Consider the following 25,296-nt stretch of genomic DNA (forward strand, 5'->3'; position numbering starts at 1 on the left):
CCAATTTACCTCCTTAGAAAGCTCTTCATGTTGTTCATGTTCTTCTATAGCTTTCGTAATTATTAATGTTGCTATTCTATCACACTGACGACTATTCTTTAGGGACCCTAAACTTACGAATCTTAAAATCATCGATTTTATTAGAATTGGGTACCGTTTTCATCGGAAAAATGAAATGCTTTTTACCGTCTTCCAACACACTTCCTGAGGCTCCTTCCGAGATTCTTTTGAGAGTAGCTTGAAGTGTTTTTCAAAGAAATTTCATCAGGATATTTTTTCCGAATGTTCCAGCTTCAAATATTCCTTTCAGGATTATACTTAATAAAAATAAGTTCCGGGATTCATCCAGTAATCCCTACTGGGTTTCCACAAAGTTTTCTTTTGGTAACTCCTCAGATATTTCCTTTCAGGTTTTTCCAGCTAGTTCTTATGGGGTGGATCCAAAAGTTCTTCCCTAAATTTCACGAGGTGTTTCTTCCGAGATTCCTGCAGTACTTTCATCCGAGATTCTTCCATATGTTTCTTCCTAAATGAGGATTGTTAATAGGATTCCTCCAGAAGTTCCGACTCGGATTCTTCCGGCTGAAACATGCCGCATTTCGTCTTTACCGCGTTTTTGCATTTTTCTTTGTGTTTTCGTTCGTACTTGAGTGGAACGCTGATGGAAGAGGGAACGGTCGTCGGTCGTCAGTGACAAGGAGGGCGCGGAGGTTGAAACATGCCGCATTTCGTCGTTACCGCGTTTTCGTAATTTTCTTTGTGTTTTCGTTCGTACTTGAGTGGAACGATGATGGAAGAGGGAACGGTCGTCGGTCGTCAGTGACAAGCAGGGCGCGGAGGCTGAAACTTACCGCATTTCGTCGTTCCCGCGTTTTCGTAATTTTCTTTGTGTTTTCGTTCGTACTTGAGTGGAACGCTGATGGAAGAGGGAACGGTCGTCGGTCGTCAGTGACAAGCAGGGCGCGGAGGCTGAAACTTACCGCATTTCGTCGTTCCCGCGTTTTCGTATTTTTCTTTGTGTTGTTTGTTCGCACTTTGTGTAAATGATCGACGATGGCTCGGTGGCAAGAAACCACATTGCCCGCATCGTGGTGCTCGTGTTCGTCGTTATTCCGAGTTCGGAAATGCTAGTAACCAAGAGATTGTTTTTCAGTGCGTCGGGTATTCTCGCTTATGTATTTTTTTTTTTCGGATTCCTCGATGGACGATCGGAGAATCAGCGAGTGGTGTGAACGAGTGCACATTTAATATGGTTGGACCGGTTGCATGCTGAGACCAAAGCCAAACATAGAAAACCAGCTGGTCAGGATTACCCGGTGAGTTCGTTCCTTATTACTTTTTATATTTGAACATGTCATATATGGGGATTTCGGAGGGGTAGCCTAAGGAAGTTAAATGAACTGGTTTCCGGGCAAATGTTCGTGGGGTGGCCAGACTTTGTCACGAGATAACAATTATCATGTTGTTTTCCGAAGGTCTCCAGTGAATTTAGCTTACCCTGCTACAACAAACCATCAGGTAGATCATTCCGTTCCGGTATGACTCTGCAGCCATAGGTAATCCTTGCGCTGATGGTGGGTACACAATCATCATCATCATCATCATCATCAAGTTCCGACTCGGATTCTTCCAGGACTCTTCCAGGAGTATTTTCTAATATTCCTTTAGTTCATTCCGGGATTGCTCCAGAAAATCCCCCACGAATTCCTGCCAGGGTTCTTTAACGAGTTCCTTTCGGGTTACTTTTTGAAGCACCTTTCGATATTACGTGAATATCACGTAACGGAATAAACATGATCCAGGATCAATCCAGCAGTTCCTTTCGAGATTCCTCAACTAGTTTTTTTCCGGATTTCCACAGGGGTTTCTTCCAGGAGTTTTCCAGGATTCCTTTAGAAGTTCGTTCTGGTATTCCTCCAGGAGTTCCTATCGCGATACTTCAAGGAGTTCTCTCAGAACATTTCAGGATTCTCAAGGAGTTTCTTCCGGGGTTCTTACTTCTGGGATTATTCGAGATGATTCTTCCGGAATTCTTTCATCTTTTTATTCCAGGATTCCTCAAGGAGCTGTTTCCAGAATACATGCAGGTGTTCCTTCCGGCCTTTCTCCATAAACTCTTGTTAGGAAACATCCAGGATTCTTTCATTCAAATATTACTTCCAAGATTTCTTTGGGATATCTAAACCCAATTCCTTAAAGAGTACCACCAATACTTATGCAACCGTTCTTTCGGTAAATCCTTCAGCATTTCTTTCCGAAGGTTGCTCAAAAGTTTCAAGTACGCCTGTAGGAGTCCTCTCGGGAGGCTGCCTCCTTCCAGTACTCCTCCGAGAAGGCCTTCCAGATTCTTCAAGAATTCCCTTCACGATTTGCACAGATATTACTTTCGGGATTTCACAGCAGTTCCTCCCGGGATTTCTACAAGATTACCTTCGTAGATTCCTGAAAAATCTCTTCCTATGGTTTCTACACGAATTTATCCAAAACATGCTGCATGCATTTTTCTAGAACAACTTAAACAACCGGATAAAACATCAAATGGAATCCCAAAACGAATTCCTAGATTGCTAGGACATTCTGAAAAAATCCCAGAAGAATCTCCTGGAAAACCTCAGAAGGAACTCGTGGAGGAATGCCGAAAAAAGCTCCTGAAAAAAAATCCCGGAAAGATCTTCTGGAGGAATTTAGCAACGATCTCGTGGAGAAATCACGGAAGGAACTCCTGTGGAACTCCCGGAAAGAACTCCTGGAGGAATCCAGGAATAAATTTCTGGAAGAATCTCGGAAAGAACACGTGGGGGAATCTCATTGAGAAATTCTTTTTTTGAATCCCGAAAGAAAACCTGGAAAAATCACGGGATTAACTCCTGGAGGAATCCCGCAAGGAACTCCTGAATGAATCCTGAAAGAAACTATTGGAGAAATCCCAGACTGAACTCTTGGAGAATCCCGGAAGGAAATCCTGAAATCCCCCAAAGAATTCTTGGAGGAATCCTGAAAGAAATTCCTGTAGAAATCTTGGAAGCAGTGATTGGAGGAATCTTCAGGAAAAATTCTAGAGGAAACAACGCCTGTAAGAGTCCCGGAAGGAAGTCCTATGATTTCAATCCAGGCTGAACCTGAAAATATTTATATGGCAAACTTGTGTGACTAGACCATGTTCTACAAGAAATCATTTCCAATTTTTGCAAAAATAGGGACGGCTTATTGTTCAGGTATGATAAGTTGAAGATCAATAGCGAAGCTCAAGAGCGAAAACTCATTATAAAACAGAACATTGTTCCGAATAACTCAAAAATTATTAAAGATATCGGAATTTCGGCCTCAATCCAAAGAAAATCGATATAATGTAGGGTAGTGTTTTTCCTACAAACGCAAGCATTATAGGTTTTGTGACTAGTTTTCAAGCTTTTTAGAGCCAGCATACTTGGAATTGTTATTTGGACTTTCTGTCCACTATACTTAACTTTTTTCGATTCCTTTTAGCGTCCAAAACGTCCAAAGCGTCCAAACCATATTCCGCATTGCGATTGAAATTTGCGTTGCGTTGCGTTGCGTTGCGTTGCGTGGTAACGGAGTAATTCGTAGATTGCATACTGAAAGTTATCATGTTATAACTTTAATACTTCTATTCTAATTGCTTATGGAATGCTATTTGGGAAAGAACAGCTATCCAATCAGAAGTTGAAGTAAAAAAGACATGAGAACTTCCATTGCCGGCCACGCCCATCTTCTCCGTTACAAGGATAGGAAAGGATGTGATGATATGACACCTACTTTATGAAAGGTCAGCGACTCACCGACGCCCCATAGGTGTCAAGGAGTTGGATATTTGGAATGGGTTGATTGGGGATTCACTATAAGCGAGTGATGTGGCAGGATTGTGTAAGTGTATTTGAGTAGCTCATGTAGATGTGTTGGTGTGAGTGTAAATGTTTTAGTATATTTAAACACCAACGTTGGGAGTGACGAAGCTAAGAGATTTTGTCACTCCATGGGCCTTTTTGCTTCAGGGATGGGGCACAGGCATTTTAACTGTGTCCTGGCTAACAAGCCTAGGCTTAAGCGCCATTGATCGCTCTCTGAAACGAGAAGAAACAAGTTATGTGGATGGGAAGGGATAATAGGGAAGGATAATAGGGAAGGGATAATATCAATTTAACGAGATGCCAGCGACTCACCGACGCTCTCGTAAATAGAAAGTAAATAGGATTTTGGCACGGGAATGGTCTGGAATTATTCAGTTATGCTGGAATTTGGATGGGATGTAATGGGCGTAAAATAAAATTTGTAATACGTCAATACAAATGATTTACCTTTAACAGCTGAAATAGAAAGTATACTTCGGAATACACTGCCGTTCTACGCCCGATTGTCCCATGTTATATGGGAATTCCATATAACATGAGACAATTATGCGTAGAACGGCACTACATTAGGTAGTATTAGGAGTATATTTTTAAAACTTTAATAAATCATGCTTTTTTTTATGACGCCTATGTTCGTTTGTGATAAAATGCCCTTTAACTCCCTACTTCCGATGTTTGCTCTACAGCATCATTGAGGCTCTTAGATGAGTATGCTGCAATAGTTTTAAAAATATGATTGTTACCTAATTTGTCAATGAAAAAAATGACTCAATCAAATAAAAAATAAATAAAGAATATATAATCGGTCAATTAATTAGGGGCTGCCCATAAACCACGTAGACTAAATTTCGGCCATCTCAAACCTCCCTTCCCCCTCGTAGACTTTTGTCCATACAAAAAATTTGAAATTTGTATGGAGCGTAGACTTTGGCCAGACCCCCCCTCCCCCCAAGAAGTCTACGTGGTTTATGACCGGCCACTTAGTTTTACAATTATGTAACTAAACACAAATCAAAGCAAATCAGAAAGGTCTCACCGGTTACACTGATTGACGTCCAAAGGGTACTGCGCGTCAATCCTGATCCCCGACATTCCATCGGCAACATCATCACAAGCCAGAGTTTTTGGAATCATCTTCTCCTTCCATCAGGACGCTCCATAATGAATATTCAATCAATCAGCAGTAAGATGCCATTGGTTGTGTAGAGGATCTTGACATCCTGGATTCCTGGTGTTGTGCATTTCTATCACACAATCCTTCACACCTTCGCCCATGTATCCCGGGAGCCGGTACCAACACACGCGATTTGTTTCGGATCTCAAATTCCAAAAACAGAAAGTTAAGCACTTTTCCAACACTAATTATAATCAGTATTCCTGCGGATACCAAATCCCGAAATTGACGTAGTAAATGAAACGAAAAAAAATGACGAGCAAACTTTTCTCCATCCGTCAACAAGCGCGGCACACTACGATCTATCATATTCCGCATTGCGATTGAAATTTGTATGGAAAAACGCATTTTGCATTTTTCTCATAAATTGATTTTTAAGTCTAAAACGATCTAACTAATGACGTTAAATTGTACCATGGGATATGCCGAAAAACTTTTCCAAAAACCGCAAAGTGATCCGACACTTGTGACAATAGTAGTTTACGCAACAAGGTGCAGAATCAGGAGTTTTACAGCACGAGTCGTACATTTATCCAACGAGGCTTGCCGAGTTGGATAATTACGACGAGTGCTGTAAATATCGAGTTCTGCACCGAGCTGCGTACAACATTGTTTGCAATTCCATAAATTACCACTTGAGGATAGTTTTTAACGAAACCCTTTCATCAAACTGCACACTGATGTTCACAGCCATGTTTAAGAAAGTCTGATCATAGCAGGTGATACTGTGCAGTTGTCACAATTTTTCAAAGTTGCGTCGAGAATATCAAAAAGTTGATCAAAACTGAAAACAGCGCTGTAATGGTTCATTACGCAACGCAAATCAGTGCTGTAATGAACCATTACAGCACTGCTAATTTGGTGTGGGAAAGTTGGCCTTTTCCTGTCAGATTTACGTGAGGTAAAACATTCAGATCGTCTGATGGTGCCTTAAAGTTAACATGCAAAGTACAGGTCGGACTCGATTATCCGGTGTCGTACAATGCTGAAATTAAAACTGATTATTGTTGATCAAAGTTGGCTTGACAAAATGTCAAAATCTTCATACAGCATTTTGTTCCCCAGATATGTGTGTGGGAAGCTCCAGAACTTGACTCCGGATAATCGAGTCCGACCTGTATAACATCAATAACACAATTTGTAACTTTTGTTTCCGCCCTGTTTTGCTTATCCTTTGACAGATACGCGTATTTCGACTTTCACTTGTAATCTTCATCAGTGACAATTTGTGGGCTTCGTGGCCGAGCGGTTAGCGGCGTCAGTCGTTTAGGTGTCTCGTAAGCTTCGGAGTGTGGGTTCAATTCCCGCTCCAGTCGGGGAAAACTTTTCGTCGAACGGAAAATTCTCCAGTGGCCCGGGTGTTATATGTGTTGTCCGTTGTCAAATGTTTGTAATGTTCAGTCTGTAGAGGCCGCAAGGTCGAAGACGGTGTGTTTGTCTTTTCAATTATCCAGTGGATAGCTGACACTGAGGAAGATTACAAGTGGTAGTGGAAATACGCGTATCTGTCAAAAAATAAGCAAAACAGGGCGGAATTAAAAGGTACGAAACTGATAACACACATTTTGAGAGGGTATTCTGCTCAAAGGGTTTGAAAAGTCGGTACAAGATCAATAACAAAATCTAAATTTTTGACCTGAATTAACAGAAGTATATAGCTTTTTCCACAAGCGCTGAATCACTTTGCGATCTCCGGCAAAGTTTTTCGGCATATCCTAGACTATACTTTAACAAAAAGGCAACCAATCGCTTCCAAATTTTACCTTTTTTTTTTTGTTTTGTACGCTGATATAGATTGGAAAATTTTTGTTCTGAGTTGACGTGATCAAATTTTAAATTTCCCCATACAACATTGACCCTAATACATAGTTTTGGAAATTTGTTTTACGTGATTTAATGATCACATTTTTGTTTTAAAGTTTTTTAGGTACTTACAAATTGGTAAATCCTAATATGTTTCGAATTCTTTCTATGATATTTAATACTATTTTCTTGTATTATGAACTATAGCATTTAACAGTGCTGATAGTTTCGAAGTTAATGCGTGATCACTATTGAAGAGGCATTGTTGTAAGCAATGCGTCTCGACTTCACGAAGTTCAACGATAACTTACAACGTGATTTATACAGGACAAAGTAAACATTTCTACGCTTTTGAACGAGAGTATGACATGTTTGCTATAGATAGGAATAACAATAATAGAGATAGGGATTTCTCTTCATGTGTACCTACCGCTTGCTGACGGCAGAGACTTTTCTTCAATAAAAATACAGTATTAAACCGAGGATCAACATTAAACATAATAACCACCGTTCTCCATAATATCCAAAGGCCTAGTGAGCTGTCGTTGTCCGCACAAACGCATCGTGCTCCTCCGTATAGACGCGAGACGATTGTGCGGAGGTTTGTACGTCTCTTAGCGTAAAATTAAAACAAAAATGAGGTAGATGTTGATTCTACAATTGCTACTTACGTATGTTCGGCAACTTACGTATTTTCGGCAGTTGCGTTCTCTTCGTCATGGGGAATTTTTTGAAACCTGTTGAACTCAGGGAACAAACCTGCCGATAATACCCAAAGTCACCCTGTAACTACATGTCATTTTGTCTTTAAATATTCTTGTACGATCAAGTGTACGATCCTTCAGGCCTTTGATCCAAGCCACTCATTAGTCAGTTTTCATTGTACCATTCCATTCTCGATTTTCTACCTATATTAATTTTTTGCTAGCAGCCCAATATGCTCTCCTTACATTATTCAAATTTCCTGCAGCTGGTATCCTCCAGAAGTTGAATAATAAATGACATAAATTTTAACATTGTTACCACAACAAATCTGCATTAACATGTCTAAAGGGTCTAACTCGTTTTGTAAACAAACATTGTTTCTGTCGCTGTAGGGCTCATCTCGATCCACCCACGTATCTGGGGGCCGTTATCAGAAAGATCTATCTTCGCTCTTTCTGATAACGGCCCCCAAATGCGTGGGTGGATCGAGATGAGCCCTACAGCGACAGAAACAATGTTTGTTTACAAAACGAGTTAGACCCTTTAGACATGTTAATGCCGAAATACTCCTCAGCCCACAGTACGTAGGGTAGGTAGGTATATCAACAACCACTCACTCATCAATAAGATTCAAACGTTTCTACTCAACACAACACATGCTCAACTAAGTTCGGTCATTGAGGAAACGGACCAACGCAGGCATGCTCTCTCCTCAATAAACGGAGCTTCAACGTTCTAACAGTTTAGGGACCATTCAGTCAGTTCGTTTCGAATAACTTATGAATTTCAAATCCATCACTCTATCCTTATTGTAGTATTTTGTAATATAAAAAATATTTCATTCCTTGCTTAGCTTGCCCCCTATTTGTGTATCGTATTTAATGTATGGCCCCTTATATTGCTGGCAATTTCAATTATTGCAGCATGGTATCTAATCCCACGTCTCCACTAGTCTGAAATGTCTTGCCATTTTGCTGCCAGAAAGAGAAAACGTAACAGAAATGATCAACACCGCTGCTTTCCATGCAAACAGCGAGATAACATTTCTGTCATGACACATCTGCCCAGCAAAATGGCAAGACATTTCTGTCTAGTGGAGACGTCGGGTAAGGCATGCGAAAGATTCTAACAAAAAATGTTTTGCTACTACAGAGTACTATCCTTCGTTTCCTCATTCATGTTCACTGTAGGTACCTTATTATAACATTTCAAACACATTCAAAATATCCAAAAACCGAGAGAGAATCGACATCGAACGGAACCGGTGAGATTCCGTCCAGCCAGAAACCAGGTTCTCACGGCGCGGCATGTCTCTGGTGCCGTTATAGTGTTGGTTATAAAATCCTAGTCTCTCTTCCAATTGGGACAGGAGGAACGTGATTAATTTCTTACGATACTTATATGTAGCAATATATGTGCGCAGGTAATGGTGATGCGTGTATACGTTTCTCGTAAATTTTGACGGAGACGTAGTAAGAACTTTGAGGTTAGTAATCTCTTGGCTTCTGGTGTTGGGGAGTGGACCTCGCATTGTGGACTGGCTCGTGGTGCTCTGTGGCTCGGTGGCGGTGGTTCTGGGCTCGCATTCGGAATTGTCCCTCGGAAAGAACTCCGGTTCTGGACCGCCAAGTGTGTCCGTCGTCGTCTAGCGAATACGAGTAGTGCTCTGTGGCCTAAGGAGATCTATCGTCATCATAGCTGAAAAATCAGCAGTCGTAATTGTGAGCTATTTGTATTGTACAGTTTGCGTTTATATGTGCATAGCGTATAGCGTGTAGGATAGGTCTTTCAGAGGTAACAGTATAACAGTGCCCGGTGTGCGGAGAAACGGTGCGTAAAATATGGAGAGCACCTCGTAACTGCGTTTTTATATCGAATTTCGCAAAAAAGTCGGGGTAGACGGATGCAAAAATCGTCATCACCCAGAGTGCTTATCGGGAAACAGCAATCGCGTCAAGTGCTCTGCAAAATTTCCGTACTCTCGCACCTTTCTTCGCGTTCTTGGCTGCGTTGCTTCCTCTCAGTGGATTGTGATTTCCGCCTGACCGGGAGGCCAAATCATTACAATCGGACAGCGAAATATGTATAGCGTGGTCAAATCGCATTGCTGCAGCTCCAAACTCCTAGCATGATGCGAACAGTAGTTCTTAAAATAGTCTTCGCGTTGTTATATTTGTGCTATGAGTGTTTCAAATATGTAATAATCGCCACGCTAATTGCTTCTTCTGTCGAGAGGCGACAATGTGCGCAATTGAATACTAATGATGTGCTACCTGTCTCTATGTTTCTTCTAGATAACGACGAAGTTCGCCACCATCATGGATTTCAAACAGCAGAACGGTCAGCAACAGTTCTCTCGAAGTAGCTCGAGGCTCAAGCATCAATCATCCACTGCATCCAGCAACTCGTCGTCGTCCTCGAGCGCCCCACAGAAGGTCACCATGCGAAGGCGATGTCGCAGCGAGAGTCTTCCGATGGCACCAATGTGTGAGATCAAGAGTAGCAAAGCGCGACTACACAGCCACTTTCACCAGCAACAGCACCATAATGCCCGCACGAAAGCAGAAACTCCAACCCTGCTGATCGAGTCCTTCAGTCTGCAAGGTCACGGCCGGAAGATGCTTCCCGTTATAGCCAGCAACGAAATACTGCCAAGCATAACAATCAGTAATGCTAAGGAAAACGTCATGCACAACGGACACTCCCGGCTGGAAGGCGGTATCAATGTAAAGGACGTCTACATGAACGACCTGGACGCCTACAGGAAGGATCGCCGCAATGGGTATTACATCCCTGGAGAACGGCATTTCGAGTCCCGGTTTGCTCGTAACCTCGAGAGCTCGTTCAACCCACGGAATACGATGTACGACCGGAGCAATCGGAAGCTACGGGCTCGCAGCGAATCGGAACCTCACGAAATCTACACCAGTGCGTCCATGCTGAGCGGCGGAACCTCTGGCAGCGGGAGATCGACACCGGCTTGGGCGAATCGGGAACATATGCGTGACGTAAGTACCTACCAACTATATCGAATCCAGAGTGTCGATATTGAACAAACTCACAGGTCAAGAAGTGCTAGGGAAAGTTGTTTTGCATGTGTGGATTCTTCGACTATATTCAATTCCTACCATGAACAAAAAATGTTCTTTGATATTCCTTTTCTGAAAGAAATTAGAAGATTCTGAGCAGATTTTAGTTTGAAACCATATTTATGAAAATTGTGGATTTGATTCTTACTAGACTTCCAGTAAATTGATTGTACTGATAGGAAAAATAGAATATAATGATTCTTATCAGATTTCAATAAATATTTGGATCTCTCAGCGTATTTTAAAGATCATCTATTTCTGGATCTACGTTCCCCCTCGAGCAGCCTCTCTTCAAGAGGGTGTCTACTACCTGGAAAAACTTGGAAAGCTGGAAATCCGCAAGGAATAACCTGGAATACTAAAGTAATATCTTGAAAACTCGGGGGAATTTTACACCGATAAAAAAAACCATTGGGTCGAATGAATAAAAGTAATGATCTTCACTACCTGTAGATCTACTCAGAAGTAGAGTCCACAGAGTTTACTACATTGTTGGTTGGTATGAATAAAAAAGCTTTCGAATATGTAGTGTTTACGTCTTTCGAACCTGAGCTTTAACTACTTATTTGTAGTCAGAACCGATAAAACAAATATTTGATCATGCTTAAGGTTCTTGCTGCAAGCTTGCGGTTCTATGAAGACGTTGAAAATTCCTCCGAAAAGCATGTTAAACCTAGAAGAAACATGCTAGAGGAACAAGAGCAGGGCGCCTAGATCTCGCTGATATTTTCGGCAACCCGACGATTCAGATAAAATGCTGCAAATTTCACGTCCTCATGGTGACGTGGAAGCTAAAATCCATCGAGAAACTGCACTACCTACCAGAATTTTTCCAGAAATTCCGTCAGAGCTTCTTTCTGGAACTTCGTTAGAAATACCTCTTGGAATGTTTCCCAGGATTTCTCACAGGATTCCTTCCGTATTATTCACGTCATTTTTCTTGGTATTCCTTTTTCATATTCCTCCCGGAGATTCTTTCGGATTCATAATAGCATTTTTCTAAGATTGGAGCAATTATTTCCGGGATTTCTTCCGGTTAATTTTTATGCATTGCAACAAATATCTCAAGGAGTTTTCCACGGAGATCCTGCATAATTTATTTCCAGAATTTCTTCCAGGGGGGTTTCCGGTATTGCTCCCAGAGTCCCTTGTGAAATAGTTCCTGCGTTTTGCCTGTTGAAATTTTCGTGGGATTTCTACAAGGACTTATCCCAAGATTTCCACAAGGGTTTCTCTAAGGATGTATTGCAGATGTTGCTAAATTGCTCATGGATTTTCTCTCGGAATTCCTGTTGAAAACTTTCCTAGAATCCTTCCGGTGTTCCTCTTGGGACTGCTCAAGAGGTGATCACCAAGGGACTGCTCTTCCTGTGATTTCTCTCAAAGGAACCGTGGCAGCGCGCAGCTACATTGTATGCCATTGTTAATCGTGGATGCTGTTGTTACGTGGAGGTTTGCTGCCAAAACGATACGTTGAAGAGATGTGCGGTGGAGTCCAGCTCTAAATTTTGGTGAGATTATTCCAGACATCCATCAATCAATGAGTTTATGGATAAGAAGTATCTAGAGCAGGCCTGGTAGCGAGTCACTTTTTAGTGATTTGGTCACTAATTTCGAGTCAGTCACTAAAAAGTCACTATTTGCATGAAAAAGTCACTAAAGTCACTTTTTTCAGTAAAATGGTCACTAAAGTCACTTTTTTCGTAAATCTGACAACATTGAGAAGATAATATAAGACTTTTGGTAAAACAGCAATGCCGAAATTGATGAACAAATTTTCCTCAGAAACCTTGCTTTTATCGTATTTGAGAGAAGGGAAGATGAAATTGCAGCTAAGATTATAGATGAATTTCTGTATTATGTACTATACTTTTTGAAGGTAACACTGCTATAATCCTGCATTTAAAATTTCAGTTTAATTATATCACCCTATGTCCTCGAATTCAAAAAAACTGGTAATGATAAATGTGTGAATTAAGTTTATTGGATCAGAATAGAAGAAATCATAGTGCATTGCATTCTCCTGAATTGGTTTATCTTGAGCTATGGGAAGTTTTTTTTTTTTAATTAATTTTATAAACATTTTTTGTTACAAATTCGAGATGAATTCTGTAAAGATTTTCTCAAAAATCGATCTGGGCCTTCGAGAATCGGTCAAACTGTTTTTACCAGGAGTCTATAAATGTTACCAGGAATTTAAAGATTCAATCAATTTCAGAAGTTCCTCCAAAACATTTTTGGCTATATTTTTCCAGGAATATGAATATCTTCAGTATTCTTCACAATTTAATCTTCACATTTATTTCACCGAGAATTATTCCAAAATTATCTTGTCTTGTTCCAAAAACGTCTTGTCACCAGCACAATCACTGGAACATAGCTAAAAACTATGCATTGATTTCCTCAAGAATTCGCTTAATGATCGATTGTTCAGCATTTAAATTCATGTTTCCAAAAACTTTAAGGTCACTTTTCAGTCACTATTTGGTCACTAAAGTCACTATTATTTTGCCACCTGATCGCTACCAGCCCTGCTAGAGATACCAATTGAGATTTTTCTAATTTAACCTTCTATTGCTTCTGTATTATATTTTACAATTTTTATAATCCTATTACGAGGTTTACACACACGGGGCAGCCTAAGGGAGTTGAATGAACTGATTACCAGACTTAAGTTCGTGGGTAATCAGACTTTTGTCATGAGATAGCAACTTTTTGTTGACTTTGGAAGGAATTCAGCGATTTTAACTCATTGTCACCCTGCTACAAACCATGAGGTAGATCATTCTCTGCCGGAATGAATCATCATCAATTTTCTGCTGGATTCTGCGGGATTTCTCTGAAATTTCTCCTGTATTTTTTTAAAACATTCCGTGAGCTCTCTTCAAGTTTCTCCCTGGATTTCTACAGGTCTTACAGCTACGATATTTTCTGAAGGTTCTTCTGGGATTTCTCTCGCAGTTCCTCCCGGGACTTCTATCAGAAAATTCCTTCCGTTGTTATTCCTAACGATGTCTCTCTGAGTTTTTCTGAATTTACCTTGGACTTTCCCATCTTTTTTTTCCGGAGTGCCTTCTAGGATTTCTGTAGGATCTATAGCTGATATTTCCCATGAAATTAAGGAATATCAAGGAAATTCAAGGAGGAACTTTGAAAACCTTTGAGAGAAATCCCGTGCGGAAATCCAGGATGAAATCTCTGGAAGAACTTTTGAAAAAATCTTACAAAAATTGTTGCAAAGCTATTCCAAAAAACCACTAAGAGAAATTCCTGAAGAAACTTAAGATAAAATTGGGAAGAATCGCCGGGAGAAATACAGAGAGAAACTCTGGAAGCAAACCTCTGGAAAAAATACCCGGGAAGTACTCCAGCAGAGTCCCCGTGAAAAACTTCTGCAGAAATCCTGGGAGGAACTCTAGTGGAAACCCCATGAACAACTCAGAAATCCCGATAGAACACCAGAAAATTTCGAAAGGAACTATTTTTGGGAGCAAATACGTAAAAAAAAAACCTCTGGATGGAAAACTGGGAGAACTGGAGGAAGTCATAAAAAAACTCTGGCAAACCTCTAGGAAAAAAAAAATTTTTTTTACTTGAATTTTGAGAATATTTCAATATAGTTTTTCAAAAGTAGGGGAAATTGTGTATTTTCGGCAGTTTTGTTATTTTCGTCATGGGGTTTTTCTGAAAGCTGTTGAACTCAGAATTGGCCTTAAGTCCTTGCCAACCAAGCTGAGTTATACGACCAAGTTTCAGGAAATTTGGCCGACAAAAACCCCCCTTGACGAAGAGAACAAACCTGCCGATAATACCCACCGTCACCCTATCTAAAGTTTATAATATTTGGGCTATGTTCGTTTGGCAATTTTCTAGAAAGATTCTTAGTTGAAATTCTTTTCAACTGGTTGTTTACGAATTCTTTTAATAATACCTTCAGATATCTACACATGTTTCGTTGATTTCTGAAGATCATATTTCAAAGATTCCTCATCAGGTGCTAGAAGAATATCTTGAATGGTTCTTGGTAGATTCATAGCGAGACCTTCAGCTGCGGTTTTCTGACGATAGGCGTGATGGAAATTATTTGTAAAATAATCTAGAATGCCAGAGAAAGTCAGGTAATCCAATTTGTAAAATTCAGTCGACACTCTTATTCTGCATATTGTTATCGTTCTAATTCATTCATTCATCCAACAGATATCTCTTAAACGTGCTCGCGATAACATCTCCCCAACCCTGGAAGGTGACGAAACCATGGAATCCACTCCTTCGCCCATGCTCCAGAAGGACTCACCTCCGTCTAAAATCCTGAACGCAGCCGAAAGCAGCCCCTTGGACGATACGACTAGCACGGTTCAACAGCGCCTGGGTGGAAAGTCAACGAAAGTTTCCGGTACAGCCAACGGCTCGCGCATAACGAAAACTGTTAGAACCCGAACGGGAACAGCCGTAAACAAATACAAATCCTCTCTGAAAGCTGCCCCGACAAGCGCCTCGGCTATTGTTGCTTCCGGTGGATCGGCCGCCCATATCGTCGGCCGCAAGTCAGTTTCGCCTCCCTTGCTCAAACTCTTGGCCGGATCTACCTCACCGACTCCGTCCGGTATGTCAACGGGAACCAGTGGCGGCGAATCGGTTCACACCCAAGATCTCGATACGGAAACCATTGGTCATTCGGACGTGGGAGAAGATGACGACCTGGATGACGAATGTGAAGGCGAAGAGGACGACCTGATCGACGAGCTGGCCGATGACGACGAAGCGCTGAACGGGTCGATAACGGACTCCGAGGACAACTACCAAACCCATTTGGCAGCATATCAAGCCAGAACGAAATCCAGTTCTACGTCTCCGTCGCCCTCGTTAGTTCGCGGCCCGGTTACGTCCATTGGATGCGTTCTGGGGGGTTGTCCACCGGAGGGTCCCCTGACGCCCAGTCTGTTTCCCCATGTGCCACCGTATATAACGTTTTCCACCCACGAGGAGAAAGGTCCTCCCATGCCGCCTGCCATTCACAAAGTGCTCAAGTGGAAGATGACGCTGATTACGCCGATCGTCGTGCGGAAGGTGTTGATCAACAGCGGTTTCCGGCTGCTGAAAAGTAAGTAATGGGGATGAACTTGTGTCGTTACGTCGCAATTCTACTTAGCATTCTATGAGCATTTCCACAGTTATTTACTAAGATGTAAGAACTTGGGATGTCCTACTAAGTTTGTGATAATTCGTAAATACAATTGTTATGTAGTTCAAGTTTAGCCTCAGGCTGAATTATTCTCTTCAAAACCTGAAACTTTCAATTTTTTATTGACAGAAACCAACGACTGGATCGGAATCTGGGGAAAGCATATGAAAAGTCCCTGCTTCAAGACGCTTCGCCCGTACCAAAAGTTCAACCACCTGCCGGGAAGCTTCCAAATCGGTCGGAAAGATCGCGTCTGGCGCAACCTGCAAACCCTGATGAACCGACACGGCAAAAAGGAGTTCGGATTCATGCCCCGCACCTACATCATACCTCAGGATCTGAAAATTCTGCGCCAAATGTGGCCCAGATATAGTCAACGGAATGCCAAATGGATTATCAAACCACCGGCGTCAGCTCGAGGAACCGGAATCAAAGTGGTCAACCGATGGTCGCAGATTCCGAAGCGGAAACCGCTGATTGTGCAACGGTATGTCGATCGGCCCCTGCTCATCAACGGCAGCAAGTTCGACCTGCGGCTGTACGTTCTGGTGACGTCGATAAACCCGCTGCGGGTTTACATGCACACCGATGGGTTGGCACGATTCGCCTCGGTCAAATACAGTGAAAAGTCCGACACCCTCAGTGATCGCTACATGCATTTAACCAACTACAGTATTAACAAACTGTCCAACAACTACAACGCCAACGAAGACGCCGACGCCTGCCAGGGTCACAAGTGGACCATCAAATCGCTGTGGTCGTACTTTGCAGAGCAGGGAATCGACACCGATCGGTTGTGGGGAGCGCTGCGGAATCTTGTACTGCGAACGATCCTCGCTGGCGAAGGTCCCATCTACGCAATGTCCAAGCTGAACGTGGCCAGCAGATACAACTGCTACGAACTGTTCGGAATTGATGTGCTACTGGACTCGGAATTGGTTCCTTGGCTGCTGGAAGTGAATATTTCGCCATCGTTACACTCCGCCTCGACGCTGGACGCCCACGTTAAGGGACCGCTGGTCAAAGCTTTGCTGAATACGGTTATGTATCAGGTATGTGATGGGTACTGTGTACTTGCTGATCAGCACCTTTAATAATGGGCCGTGCTTTTGCATTTCTTTCCAGGTACCACCAAGGATAGCGATGGCTGAACAGAAGGAAATTCTAGCCGAACAAGGTTTGGAGGGTCCGCTATGCTACGATAAACGGATATACGTGACAGCACTATCCAAGGCGGAAAGACTGAAACATAACCAGTACATTCAGAAAGATATGGCCAGAGATGAGGTTGGTTCATTGCGGCCTGATACAGAGGTTTCAAACCTTCACCTATTTCTTCCTATTTTCAGTACCTAAACAACATCCTAGACGAGTTAACTCCGGACGACGTACGTTGTCTGCTGTTGACCGAAGATGAACTAGCCAGAAGTGCCCCGCTGGAGCGTATCCTGCCAGCGCCCAACAGCCATCGATACGTTTGCTTTACCGAACACCCTCGGTATTACAACCGGCTGTTAGACGCTTGGGAGCACCGGTACTGCCACAATCGAGCCGAAGGTATCGCCCTGCTGCAATCTTTGTGCCAACAAAAAATTCACCTTCAGGTGCCGCCCAGTACTTTCAAAAAGGTAAGGAATGCTAAAATCTGTTATTATTTAATCGTCCTCCGCTTTTGGTAGCGATCATTTGTCGGTGTTAACACCGATTGAGTATCGCCACCCAGTAACTACCTCAAATAACCAAAAGTTCGGCTGCCCTCGATGATACGTTGGCGTAGCAAGTTCTTTTTTTACAACAAAGATGCCATTTGTGGCAAACTTCATTAAGTTTTTCCTAACATTTTTTTACTAAGCATATTGGAATCGCAAAAATTGTTAGATGTTTGTTAGATGTTCAGATATAAGTAGTCGTTGTCTGACTATAAAGGCAGTCTACAAAAGAACGGTATCTCAGCTACAATTCTTCACAGATAACCAGTGTTCCAAGATACAGAAAATGTTCAATAACTTAGAACACATTATATTAATCACTAGAGCCTACACCAACTTTATCCAGTGCTGCTAGTTTCACTTTTTGACCGTCATCAACTTACGTCCTGTTAATCATGCTCCTGGGTACACTGTTACTGTTACCGTTCAGCAATTCTTCGAAGTGCTTTTCCACCTAGCTGCCACTATTGTTTTTTTTCTGTCTACACATGATGGGCACTGGCGCAGTTGGATGAAGCGCACCATTGACAGTGGCATAAAACCCCACCATATCGTTCCGATCCATGCTTTCCCGTGTTTTGGCAATCACACTCCCTTCGTGCTGTCATTTTCTAATGTGATTAGTATCCTATATTGTCGGTTGCACAAGCCATCGATTAAATGAAACTGCTCCGAAATCTCCAAAAAGAAACTGCCTTGCTTTAAATCCGAACTTTTGGTTATATGAGTTGTCATCTGTACGAACAAATTATAAAATCATTTGAAACACTTAGCATGAAGTAACTAACATCATCAAACAACAAAACGGGGAAACACAGTCAAATTCAAGCACACAAGCCCCACTCAAGAATACAAGCACACCTCGAATGCCCAGAAACCCTCGAACACGTGTAAAACTCAGCAGCAAAAGCATTCTCGCACAAAACATCAACCCCAAGCAGTTCAAGCCTGAAAACAAGCACACTCCTGGTTTTCCTCTTCACCGACCGAAGATTCCCGCCCAACTGAAATCCCATTGAACACCAATTCCCAGTTACAAATTTTTGATAATACTCTATTTTGCAGAATTTATTTTGTACATAACCTTACAAACTTATCGCCTCTCTTTTTAGCCTACATAGCTTCTATTCTAAATTATATTAACCAGTTTCTTGAAATTCTCCATCAATTTACTATTGTTCCTCCACACTATACTGTTTATTAAACCAAAAAACTCACGTTTGCGTCCGTGATGTTTTCCAAATTCGTGTACAAAAAAATGTCCACAAATTCATTGCAAAACCCAAATACAAACGAAACCGAACAAACCGCGCGCCCCCTCATCCCAATCGATCGAATCGAAATTCACTAGGACTTCTGGGAAGCCTTTCGCGCGGCGTACTGGCGTTGTCGAACGATACGGGGTCGTAAGTGCACTTACTCAGTTTCTACCTAACACCTACTACATAAACAATGATAAACCTAGAGAGCTCTTTTCGGAAAGAAAAATTAGAACTTGTCTTTTGTTTTGTGTTGATTTCAAACCAAGAGCCAACGAGTACTGAAATTATTCGCGACCCTGTTTACTATTGCTAATGGAGTTTGTTTTTTATTGGTATTTATCTGTGCATTACATTGGGAACTAGAGAAATTTTAAACATGTGAAAAAGTTATCGCAAGCTAGCAGTTAAAAGTTGTTTTAGAGTTTACTGATAGTTAGTGTTCTTTAGTATATAGTGTACCGTTTGTTTCATATTTTTTTTATTAGAAACGAGAGAGTAATCCTACACTCGTGAAGATTGTTTCGCAAAAAGTCGTCGTTGGATTTATGTTCGTGTTCGGAAGAATCAGTGATTTGAATGGAGCAAATTTCGTTTCCGCTAATTGACTGAGAGTTGGTGATAAACATAACTTCCTATAAACTGCAATAAAAGATCCGTTGGTTTCACAGGAAAAATCGTCTGTACAAAAAAAAACTGTTACATATCCTGATCAAGCACTACCCAAGCACTAACAGGCATACCTCCGCTTCTATTTGCAACCATGTACTTGGTGTAGTTTCCCAATTTAGAGGAATACCATGCCCCGAAATATGTCCTGCACGGTGTTAAGTTGAGTTGAAAAAGTCCATGATTTTTATCATTCTTTGGCACATATCGTTTTTCTGCACTCCATCAAAAATGCTTTTTACACACAGCAGATCAATCTATGATTCCTACGTTCATGGCATGCGGGGTGTGCAGTCATGAAGAACTGAATTTTCTTCGATTACCAAAGATAAAAGATTGCGCAAAAAGCTGGAAAGTGGAATTATCAATGATTTTTTTACCATCTGGAAAAATCCTGGAATTCTCAGGGAATTCTGGAGTCCTTTTAATATAGTTAGCAAGGCCTGTGTGAATGTTCAAGAAGTTGAACAACGGTAACTGAAAAAATGATGATTGCGAAAGTTTTTTAGATAAATTTTCATTTCTAAATTCTTGAAATACGAATCCATTTATTCTGAAAGAATTGCTGGCGAAAAATGTACACTGCAAATGTTGTTTGCTGTTATTCAGCAAACTTTGCTGATTTTTTTTTGTGCTGATTACATTCAGTAATACGAATTTACTGAGTATCAGCAATTATTTTTCAACGTGCTGAACCATTTGATTAGTTGATCAGCAACGTTGTGCTGAAATTTAGCAAAAATGTTGCTGAAATTCATCAATTTAAATTGCTGATTTTTTTGTGCTGGAAGCATTTTAAAAAATTTGGTGTGTAGGGAATATTCAACACAAATTTTGTATATGATTCATAAAGACAAACAGTTCCTGGATGATTTTTGATTTCATTTTTGGTGAAACAACCCAAGTGTTTTCTTTTTTGTTTGTTTTCTCAAAATAATGTTTGCAGTATGTAGTCTACGAGAACGTTTTGGTTAAGTGTCTGTGGACTTTCTAACATAATTACAGGAAAGTAAAAACTAATCAGATAGAACTCCGCAAGAAATTTTAGCCATCAATATTCACCGAAAGTCTATCGAATAGAAGCTTTTCGCTTAGATCTAAAGATGCTGCCAATAACGATGCAACGTTAAATTTGCACCACAAATTTCTTGTGGATTTAACGAACGTTAAACCAATTGTTAGGTGAAGCTGTAGAATTCAGAATATTCTCTTCGTATATGTGGATAGAATGTCTGAAGAAATGTTGGAAACTAATCTGAATACCTATATTCAGGAATTCTTTTAAAAAAATGGAATAAATCGAAGTTATTCTTTGCGACACTAGGAAAATATAAACATGTCATTGTGTGCAATACCCTAAATAAGTTATCTCAAGGGAAAATTTTCCGGTCGTAGTGATTATGAATAGATAGGCATCTTTTAGAGCAGGTTTCTTTTACGAATATTTATGTTCTCAATATTCAAAGTATCAAAACAAATATGTAATTATCATACCTATTTGTTAATCTCATTTCCATAGTCTCAGTAAGTAAATTCGTTTCTACTTCTTTATCTTCCTGTGCAAATTATCCAAAAGGAAATTGATGAAATCATCGAAACGCTAAACAAACGGGGAGACCACTACTTCTTTAGAGCTATGTAGTCTGATTACAGTTAGTTAAACCTTAGATAAACCCCTATCCCGATTATCACGTAACGTCCTGGCGTGTTCTGAATGTAGCCGTAAAGAGGTAAAAGTAGCTGAAAACATAGAACGTTTCATTACAAAAATCGATCGTTCAACATCCCTTTCGGAACGTGTTCCATTCGTGGTAGCCCTAGTGTATCCAAGGATGTTTAGATTCCCCTACGAAAATTAACCCAACCATGTCTAATTTTCCCGACACCCAGTTACCTGTACCTGTATTCCGAATCAATCCTTCCATATACTGCACTCATAGAATGGTAACTCATCTAGCGCTCATCAAACTCATCATCGCATAGCTGCATCTTTACCTCATTACCATGGATCGGCGTAGTCGTTGTCCCTGGCCCTATCCATCCATGACGCCAAATTAGCCAGCTTTTCCGCGTGCGAGACATTCTCATTCTTGATGTTGTAATTGATTTGTGTCATGGTGGTTGCGTTTCAGCCTCATTAACCCCCGTCCTTCGAAGAAAATAATCCCTATTATGTTAGAGATACAACTCACGTCATAAAATTCCAAAGGCACTAATGACTATTTTTCAATCCCAACCCATTCAAAACCCATCCGGACAGGACTCCAACAATAGACAGCAACCGGATATTAGCAGCAGCAGCAGTAGTACAAACAACGAAAACGCCTCCCAAGACAGCGGAATTCAGTCGGATCCGGCCAGTTCGGAGCTTCAGTCGCAAGAATCTAGCTCTACATTCCAATCGCAGGAATCCATCGACCAGATCGGTGAAGAGCTGGCACCGACGAAAAAGTCGGCGTCCGTAGATAATGATGCGATGGAATCGGAGAAGGATCAGTCGCAACAGCTGCGATCCAATGTCGAGGAAAGCGACAATATGCGACTGAGCGACAAAATTAAGCTGATCTTGGATGACGCTTTGTTACTGAAACAGCAGCAATGCGGTGATACCGAAAATGCCATTATTGTACAGCAGTGATGTAAGTAGTTTCTTAGTTTCGATTTACCGACCTACTTATGATTCTTCGTATCAAAGAGCGCAACCTGGAGGATGCGGAATAAGTTGCGCGTTTATGCGGAAGTTGATTTCGCTCCCGCGTGGGTCAGATCCCGGTACGCAACTCTTTTTCTACTTAGGGAAATTACAGTTCTTAGCGGGTTTGCGTTAACAAGACTGATCCGATGTGTTCTTCAACAACAAAACAAAACGTAAAACCGGAAACGTGTGGAAATTTTAGTCTTAACCAGACTACTCAAAGCATAGAGGAGTAGAAGTAGCTTTAACAAGAAGCAGATTGCTGGTCCAATAGATTTGAAGACAACTTCCCAGTTCAGCCCTTTTTTTATAAAATATCCCTAATGTCTAAGTTAGAAACCACAACTAGCAGGAAGCATCGATTCATTTTCCCTTCAAGAGAATACTCCTTCATTAGTTTGTAGCAAGATACATACATAAAACCGTGTACCGTAAAACGGGGTGAATAGAAACAATGGGGCGAATAGAAACAAATAACTTATTGTAAAAAAGATGGTAATTATGTTTTAAAATTCATCAAAACTTAATTTTATTAGCTAGTTGGATGCTACCAGTGTTCCAATAAACCTTTTTTGGGATGATAATTCCGTTAATTTTTTTGTGAAAATTTTTTAAAACAAAGTATCGATTTAGAGGCAAAAAAACTTCCGCCATTGAAATTGCGTTTTATCGATTTGGTATGTATTCACAGACTAAAGTATTTTTTGACATTCGACAATTTTCTCTTCATAAGGTGAATTATTATAATCTAGTCTTAGTGTTTTATTTGAATTAAAAGTTATTTCTGTCTTGAAATTGAAAAAAAATCGAGAATTGTTCAAAGCTGTTTCTATTCGCCCCATTGCGGGGCGAATAGAAACAAACAACCTTTTTTCAAAAAAGTTAACGAAATAAACATCAGTTTTGAATCCTAATTACAGCAATTAAAGAGGGAGGTGGGACCCAAAGTTGAGACCCTTGCAACTGACTTTATTACGCACGGTTCCAGAAATACTTGCCTGAGTATGCTGGAAGGTGTTTCTATTCACCCCGTTTTACGGTACGAATATGTTTTCGTCCAAACGAGGCGCACGATTGGTCAACTGTGATTCTCATTTATAAAGTGGTTAGTGTTGTCAAAATTTTAGTTCCACCCTGTTATAGTAAAAGGGGGGACGTTAACGGTTGCATACGGCAAGTAAATTTGAAGTAAAGATGACTACCTACTTTCCAGATCGTTTCACGCTCATTCTAGCTCCTAGCCCACTCACAGTAGACGAAAAAAACCCTCGAACAGGGAAGAACTCGCTTCCCCAGTGTGAAAATATTTCTAAGTAGGTATCCCCATACATGGGCAGTGATTACCGACAGGCGGGGCCAGTCTGGCAAATACAAAAACTTACAATTGCGATTGTAAAAAAAAAAAAACAAATGAAAACAGAAAACCGGCAAAACTAAGATTCTAATTGTAGAGTAAGATTAAAAAGAGGAAAGAAAATAGACAAGTAATAAAAAGTCGTTTAGTAAATGATGCCAATGTGAGTGCCAGTGGTTTCGATCCGAACAATCCCTGTTGTATTTTGTTTCAGCCGGAACTGTGATTTGCGTCTTTGTAGAGTTGAGTTGTACTCCCGAATTCATCCGCACTTTAATATCTTCGGTAAATACCTGATCTGTCATTGATTGACCCTCACGATAACCAACCTGGTATTTGTCAACGTAGGACTCCTCAAATCAGTAACAAATTTTGAAAACGACGTATAATCAATGCTACACCATTGATTATACGTCGTTTTCAAAATTTGTTACTGAAATAGTCTCATTATGTTGGACAGGACATGCGACGGTATCTTGTTCACCGAATTGAGAAGGGCAATCCCTCCGTGTCGGCGGTTGGCCGCCATCGCCTTGATTTTGGTCAAATTCTTTTGTTGAGGATATGCCGCCCCGTGCCTCTGGACCTGAATCTGCTGCGATGTTTTGTTGGGTTCCAATCTAACCTAAAATCTAACTTTTGCTTGCAAATTTCTTTCCCGCCCCTGCATTGTGTTTCTGGTAGAACGTTCTGTCGGGTTCCTTGCTGCAGCATCGCCTCCCGCACTCCGTTCTTCTCTAAAATCGCTATGCACCTCGTTTCATCGACTCCGTTTCACGTACCCGATGGTATCGTGATGGTGCGTCGTTATTGTAGCGTTGTGGGTTCGTACGTACGTAGACTCTTAGGGCACGGGGGGTGGGTGGTCTGGTCAAAGTCTTCGCTCCATGCAAATTTCGATTCACAAAAGTCTACGAGTGGAGGGGAAGGTTCTGAGATTGCCGTATGCCCGGCTTTAATTGTATTCCAGCAGTGCTCTAGAGGGGGCACATCGAACTCACGTTCTGGCAACACCGCTTCGAGATTTTGCGCGTATGCAGGGCGACATTCGGTTGCTTTAGTCATTCTAGGTTGTACCGTAGTGCTCGCCGGTACCGTACATTGTTGATGTTTTCCCTGTTAAAACTCACAAGGGGCCGTCCATAATTTACGTAAGGGCATATAGGGGGAGGGGGGGTTTGCGAAATCTTACGCGCCATACAAAAATAATTGGGTTTTCATACAAAAAATCTTACAAGGGGGGGGGGGGGTGTCGAAAAATCGTGAAAATTGCCTTACGTAATAAATGGACAGCCCCCAAGGGAATTCCTGCTGAAATTCGCGTAGTATTTCCTGGAGGAATTCTCAGAGAAAGTCCTGGAAGAATTCCCAGGGAAATTCAAGGCAGAATTTATTCACAGAGGAATTCGCAGATAAATTTCTAGAGTATCTAATTCCTGAAAGAATTCCTAAAAGATTGCTTGGAGGATATTTTTAGAGGAATGTCTAGCAGAATTATCTTAAAGGAATTTCCAAAAGAATCTCTGGAGTTCCAGTGGGGGCGTTGAGCCACAAAGAAGAGGAAGAAAGAAAACAACAGAATTACGGGAATACATTCCTTAAAATTAAGTCGCTCCAGTATCTCTATATAATGTATGCATCCATTCACGGTTCTCAAATTTGTTTTAGCCTTCCTAGTGCATCATGGTGGGGACAACTCCGCTGAGGTAGTGTTAGTTTGGATCAAAAAGACCCTAACGCACAAGATGGGTTAAATCTGATGAGAAAAAAAAAAATAAAAGTCAAGTG

The 25,296-nt window shown here is 41.1% G+C and overlaps 1 protein-coding gene across 6 annotated transcripts in view; it reads left to right on the forward strand.

Annotated features, from left to right (window-relative positions):
• The window catches only part of LOC109427916 (tubulin monoglutamylase TTLL4), a 176,775-nt gene extending 154,266 nt beyond the window's left edge, over positions 1–22,509 (forward strand). For 3 of the 6 annotated variants that reach the window (XM_062850020.1, XM_062850021.1, XM_029872693.2), the window contains 6 exons: positions 9,846–10,559; positions 14,838–15,741; positions 15,952–16,874; positions 16,948–17,109; positions 17,172–17,450; positions 21,720–22,509. In XM_062850020.1, the coding sequence (XP_062706004.1) occupies positions 9,870–10,559; positions 14,838–15,741; positions 15,952–16,874; positions 16,948–17,109; positions 17,172–17,450; positions 21,720–22,097 (3,336 nt within the window). In that variant the 5' untranslated portion in view covers positions 9,846–9,869 and the 3' untranslated portion in view covers positions 22,098–22,509. Of the gene's footprint in view, positions 1–9,038; positions 9,273–9,319; positions 9,749–9,845; positions 10,560–14,837; positions 15,742–15,951; positions 16,875–16,947; positions 17,110–17,171; positions 17,451–18,304; positions 19,130–21,719 lie in introns of those variants that run through there. The other 3 variants (XM_062850018.1, XM_062850019.1, XM_062850023.1) reach the window with 3 other exon arrangements.
• Positions 22,510–25,296: the final 2,787 nt, after the last annotated feature.

Source organism: Aedes albopictus, chromosome 2 (assembly GCF_035046485.1).
Source record: "Aedes albopictus strain Foshan chromosome 2, AalbF5, whole genome shotgun sequence".
Taxonomy (NCBI): Eukaryota; Metazoa; Arthropoda; class Insecta; order Diptera; family Culicidae; genus Aedes; species Aedes albopictus.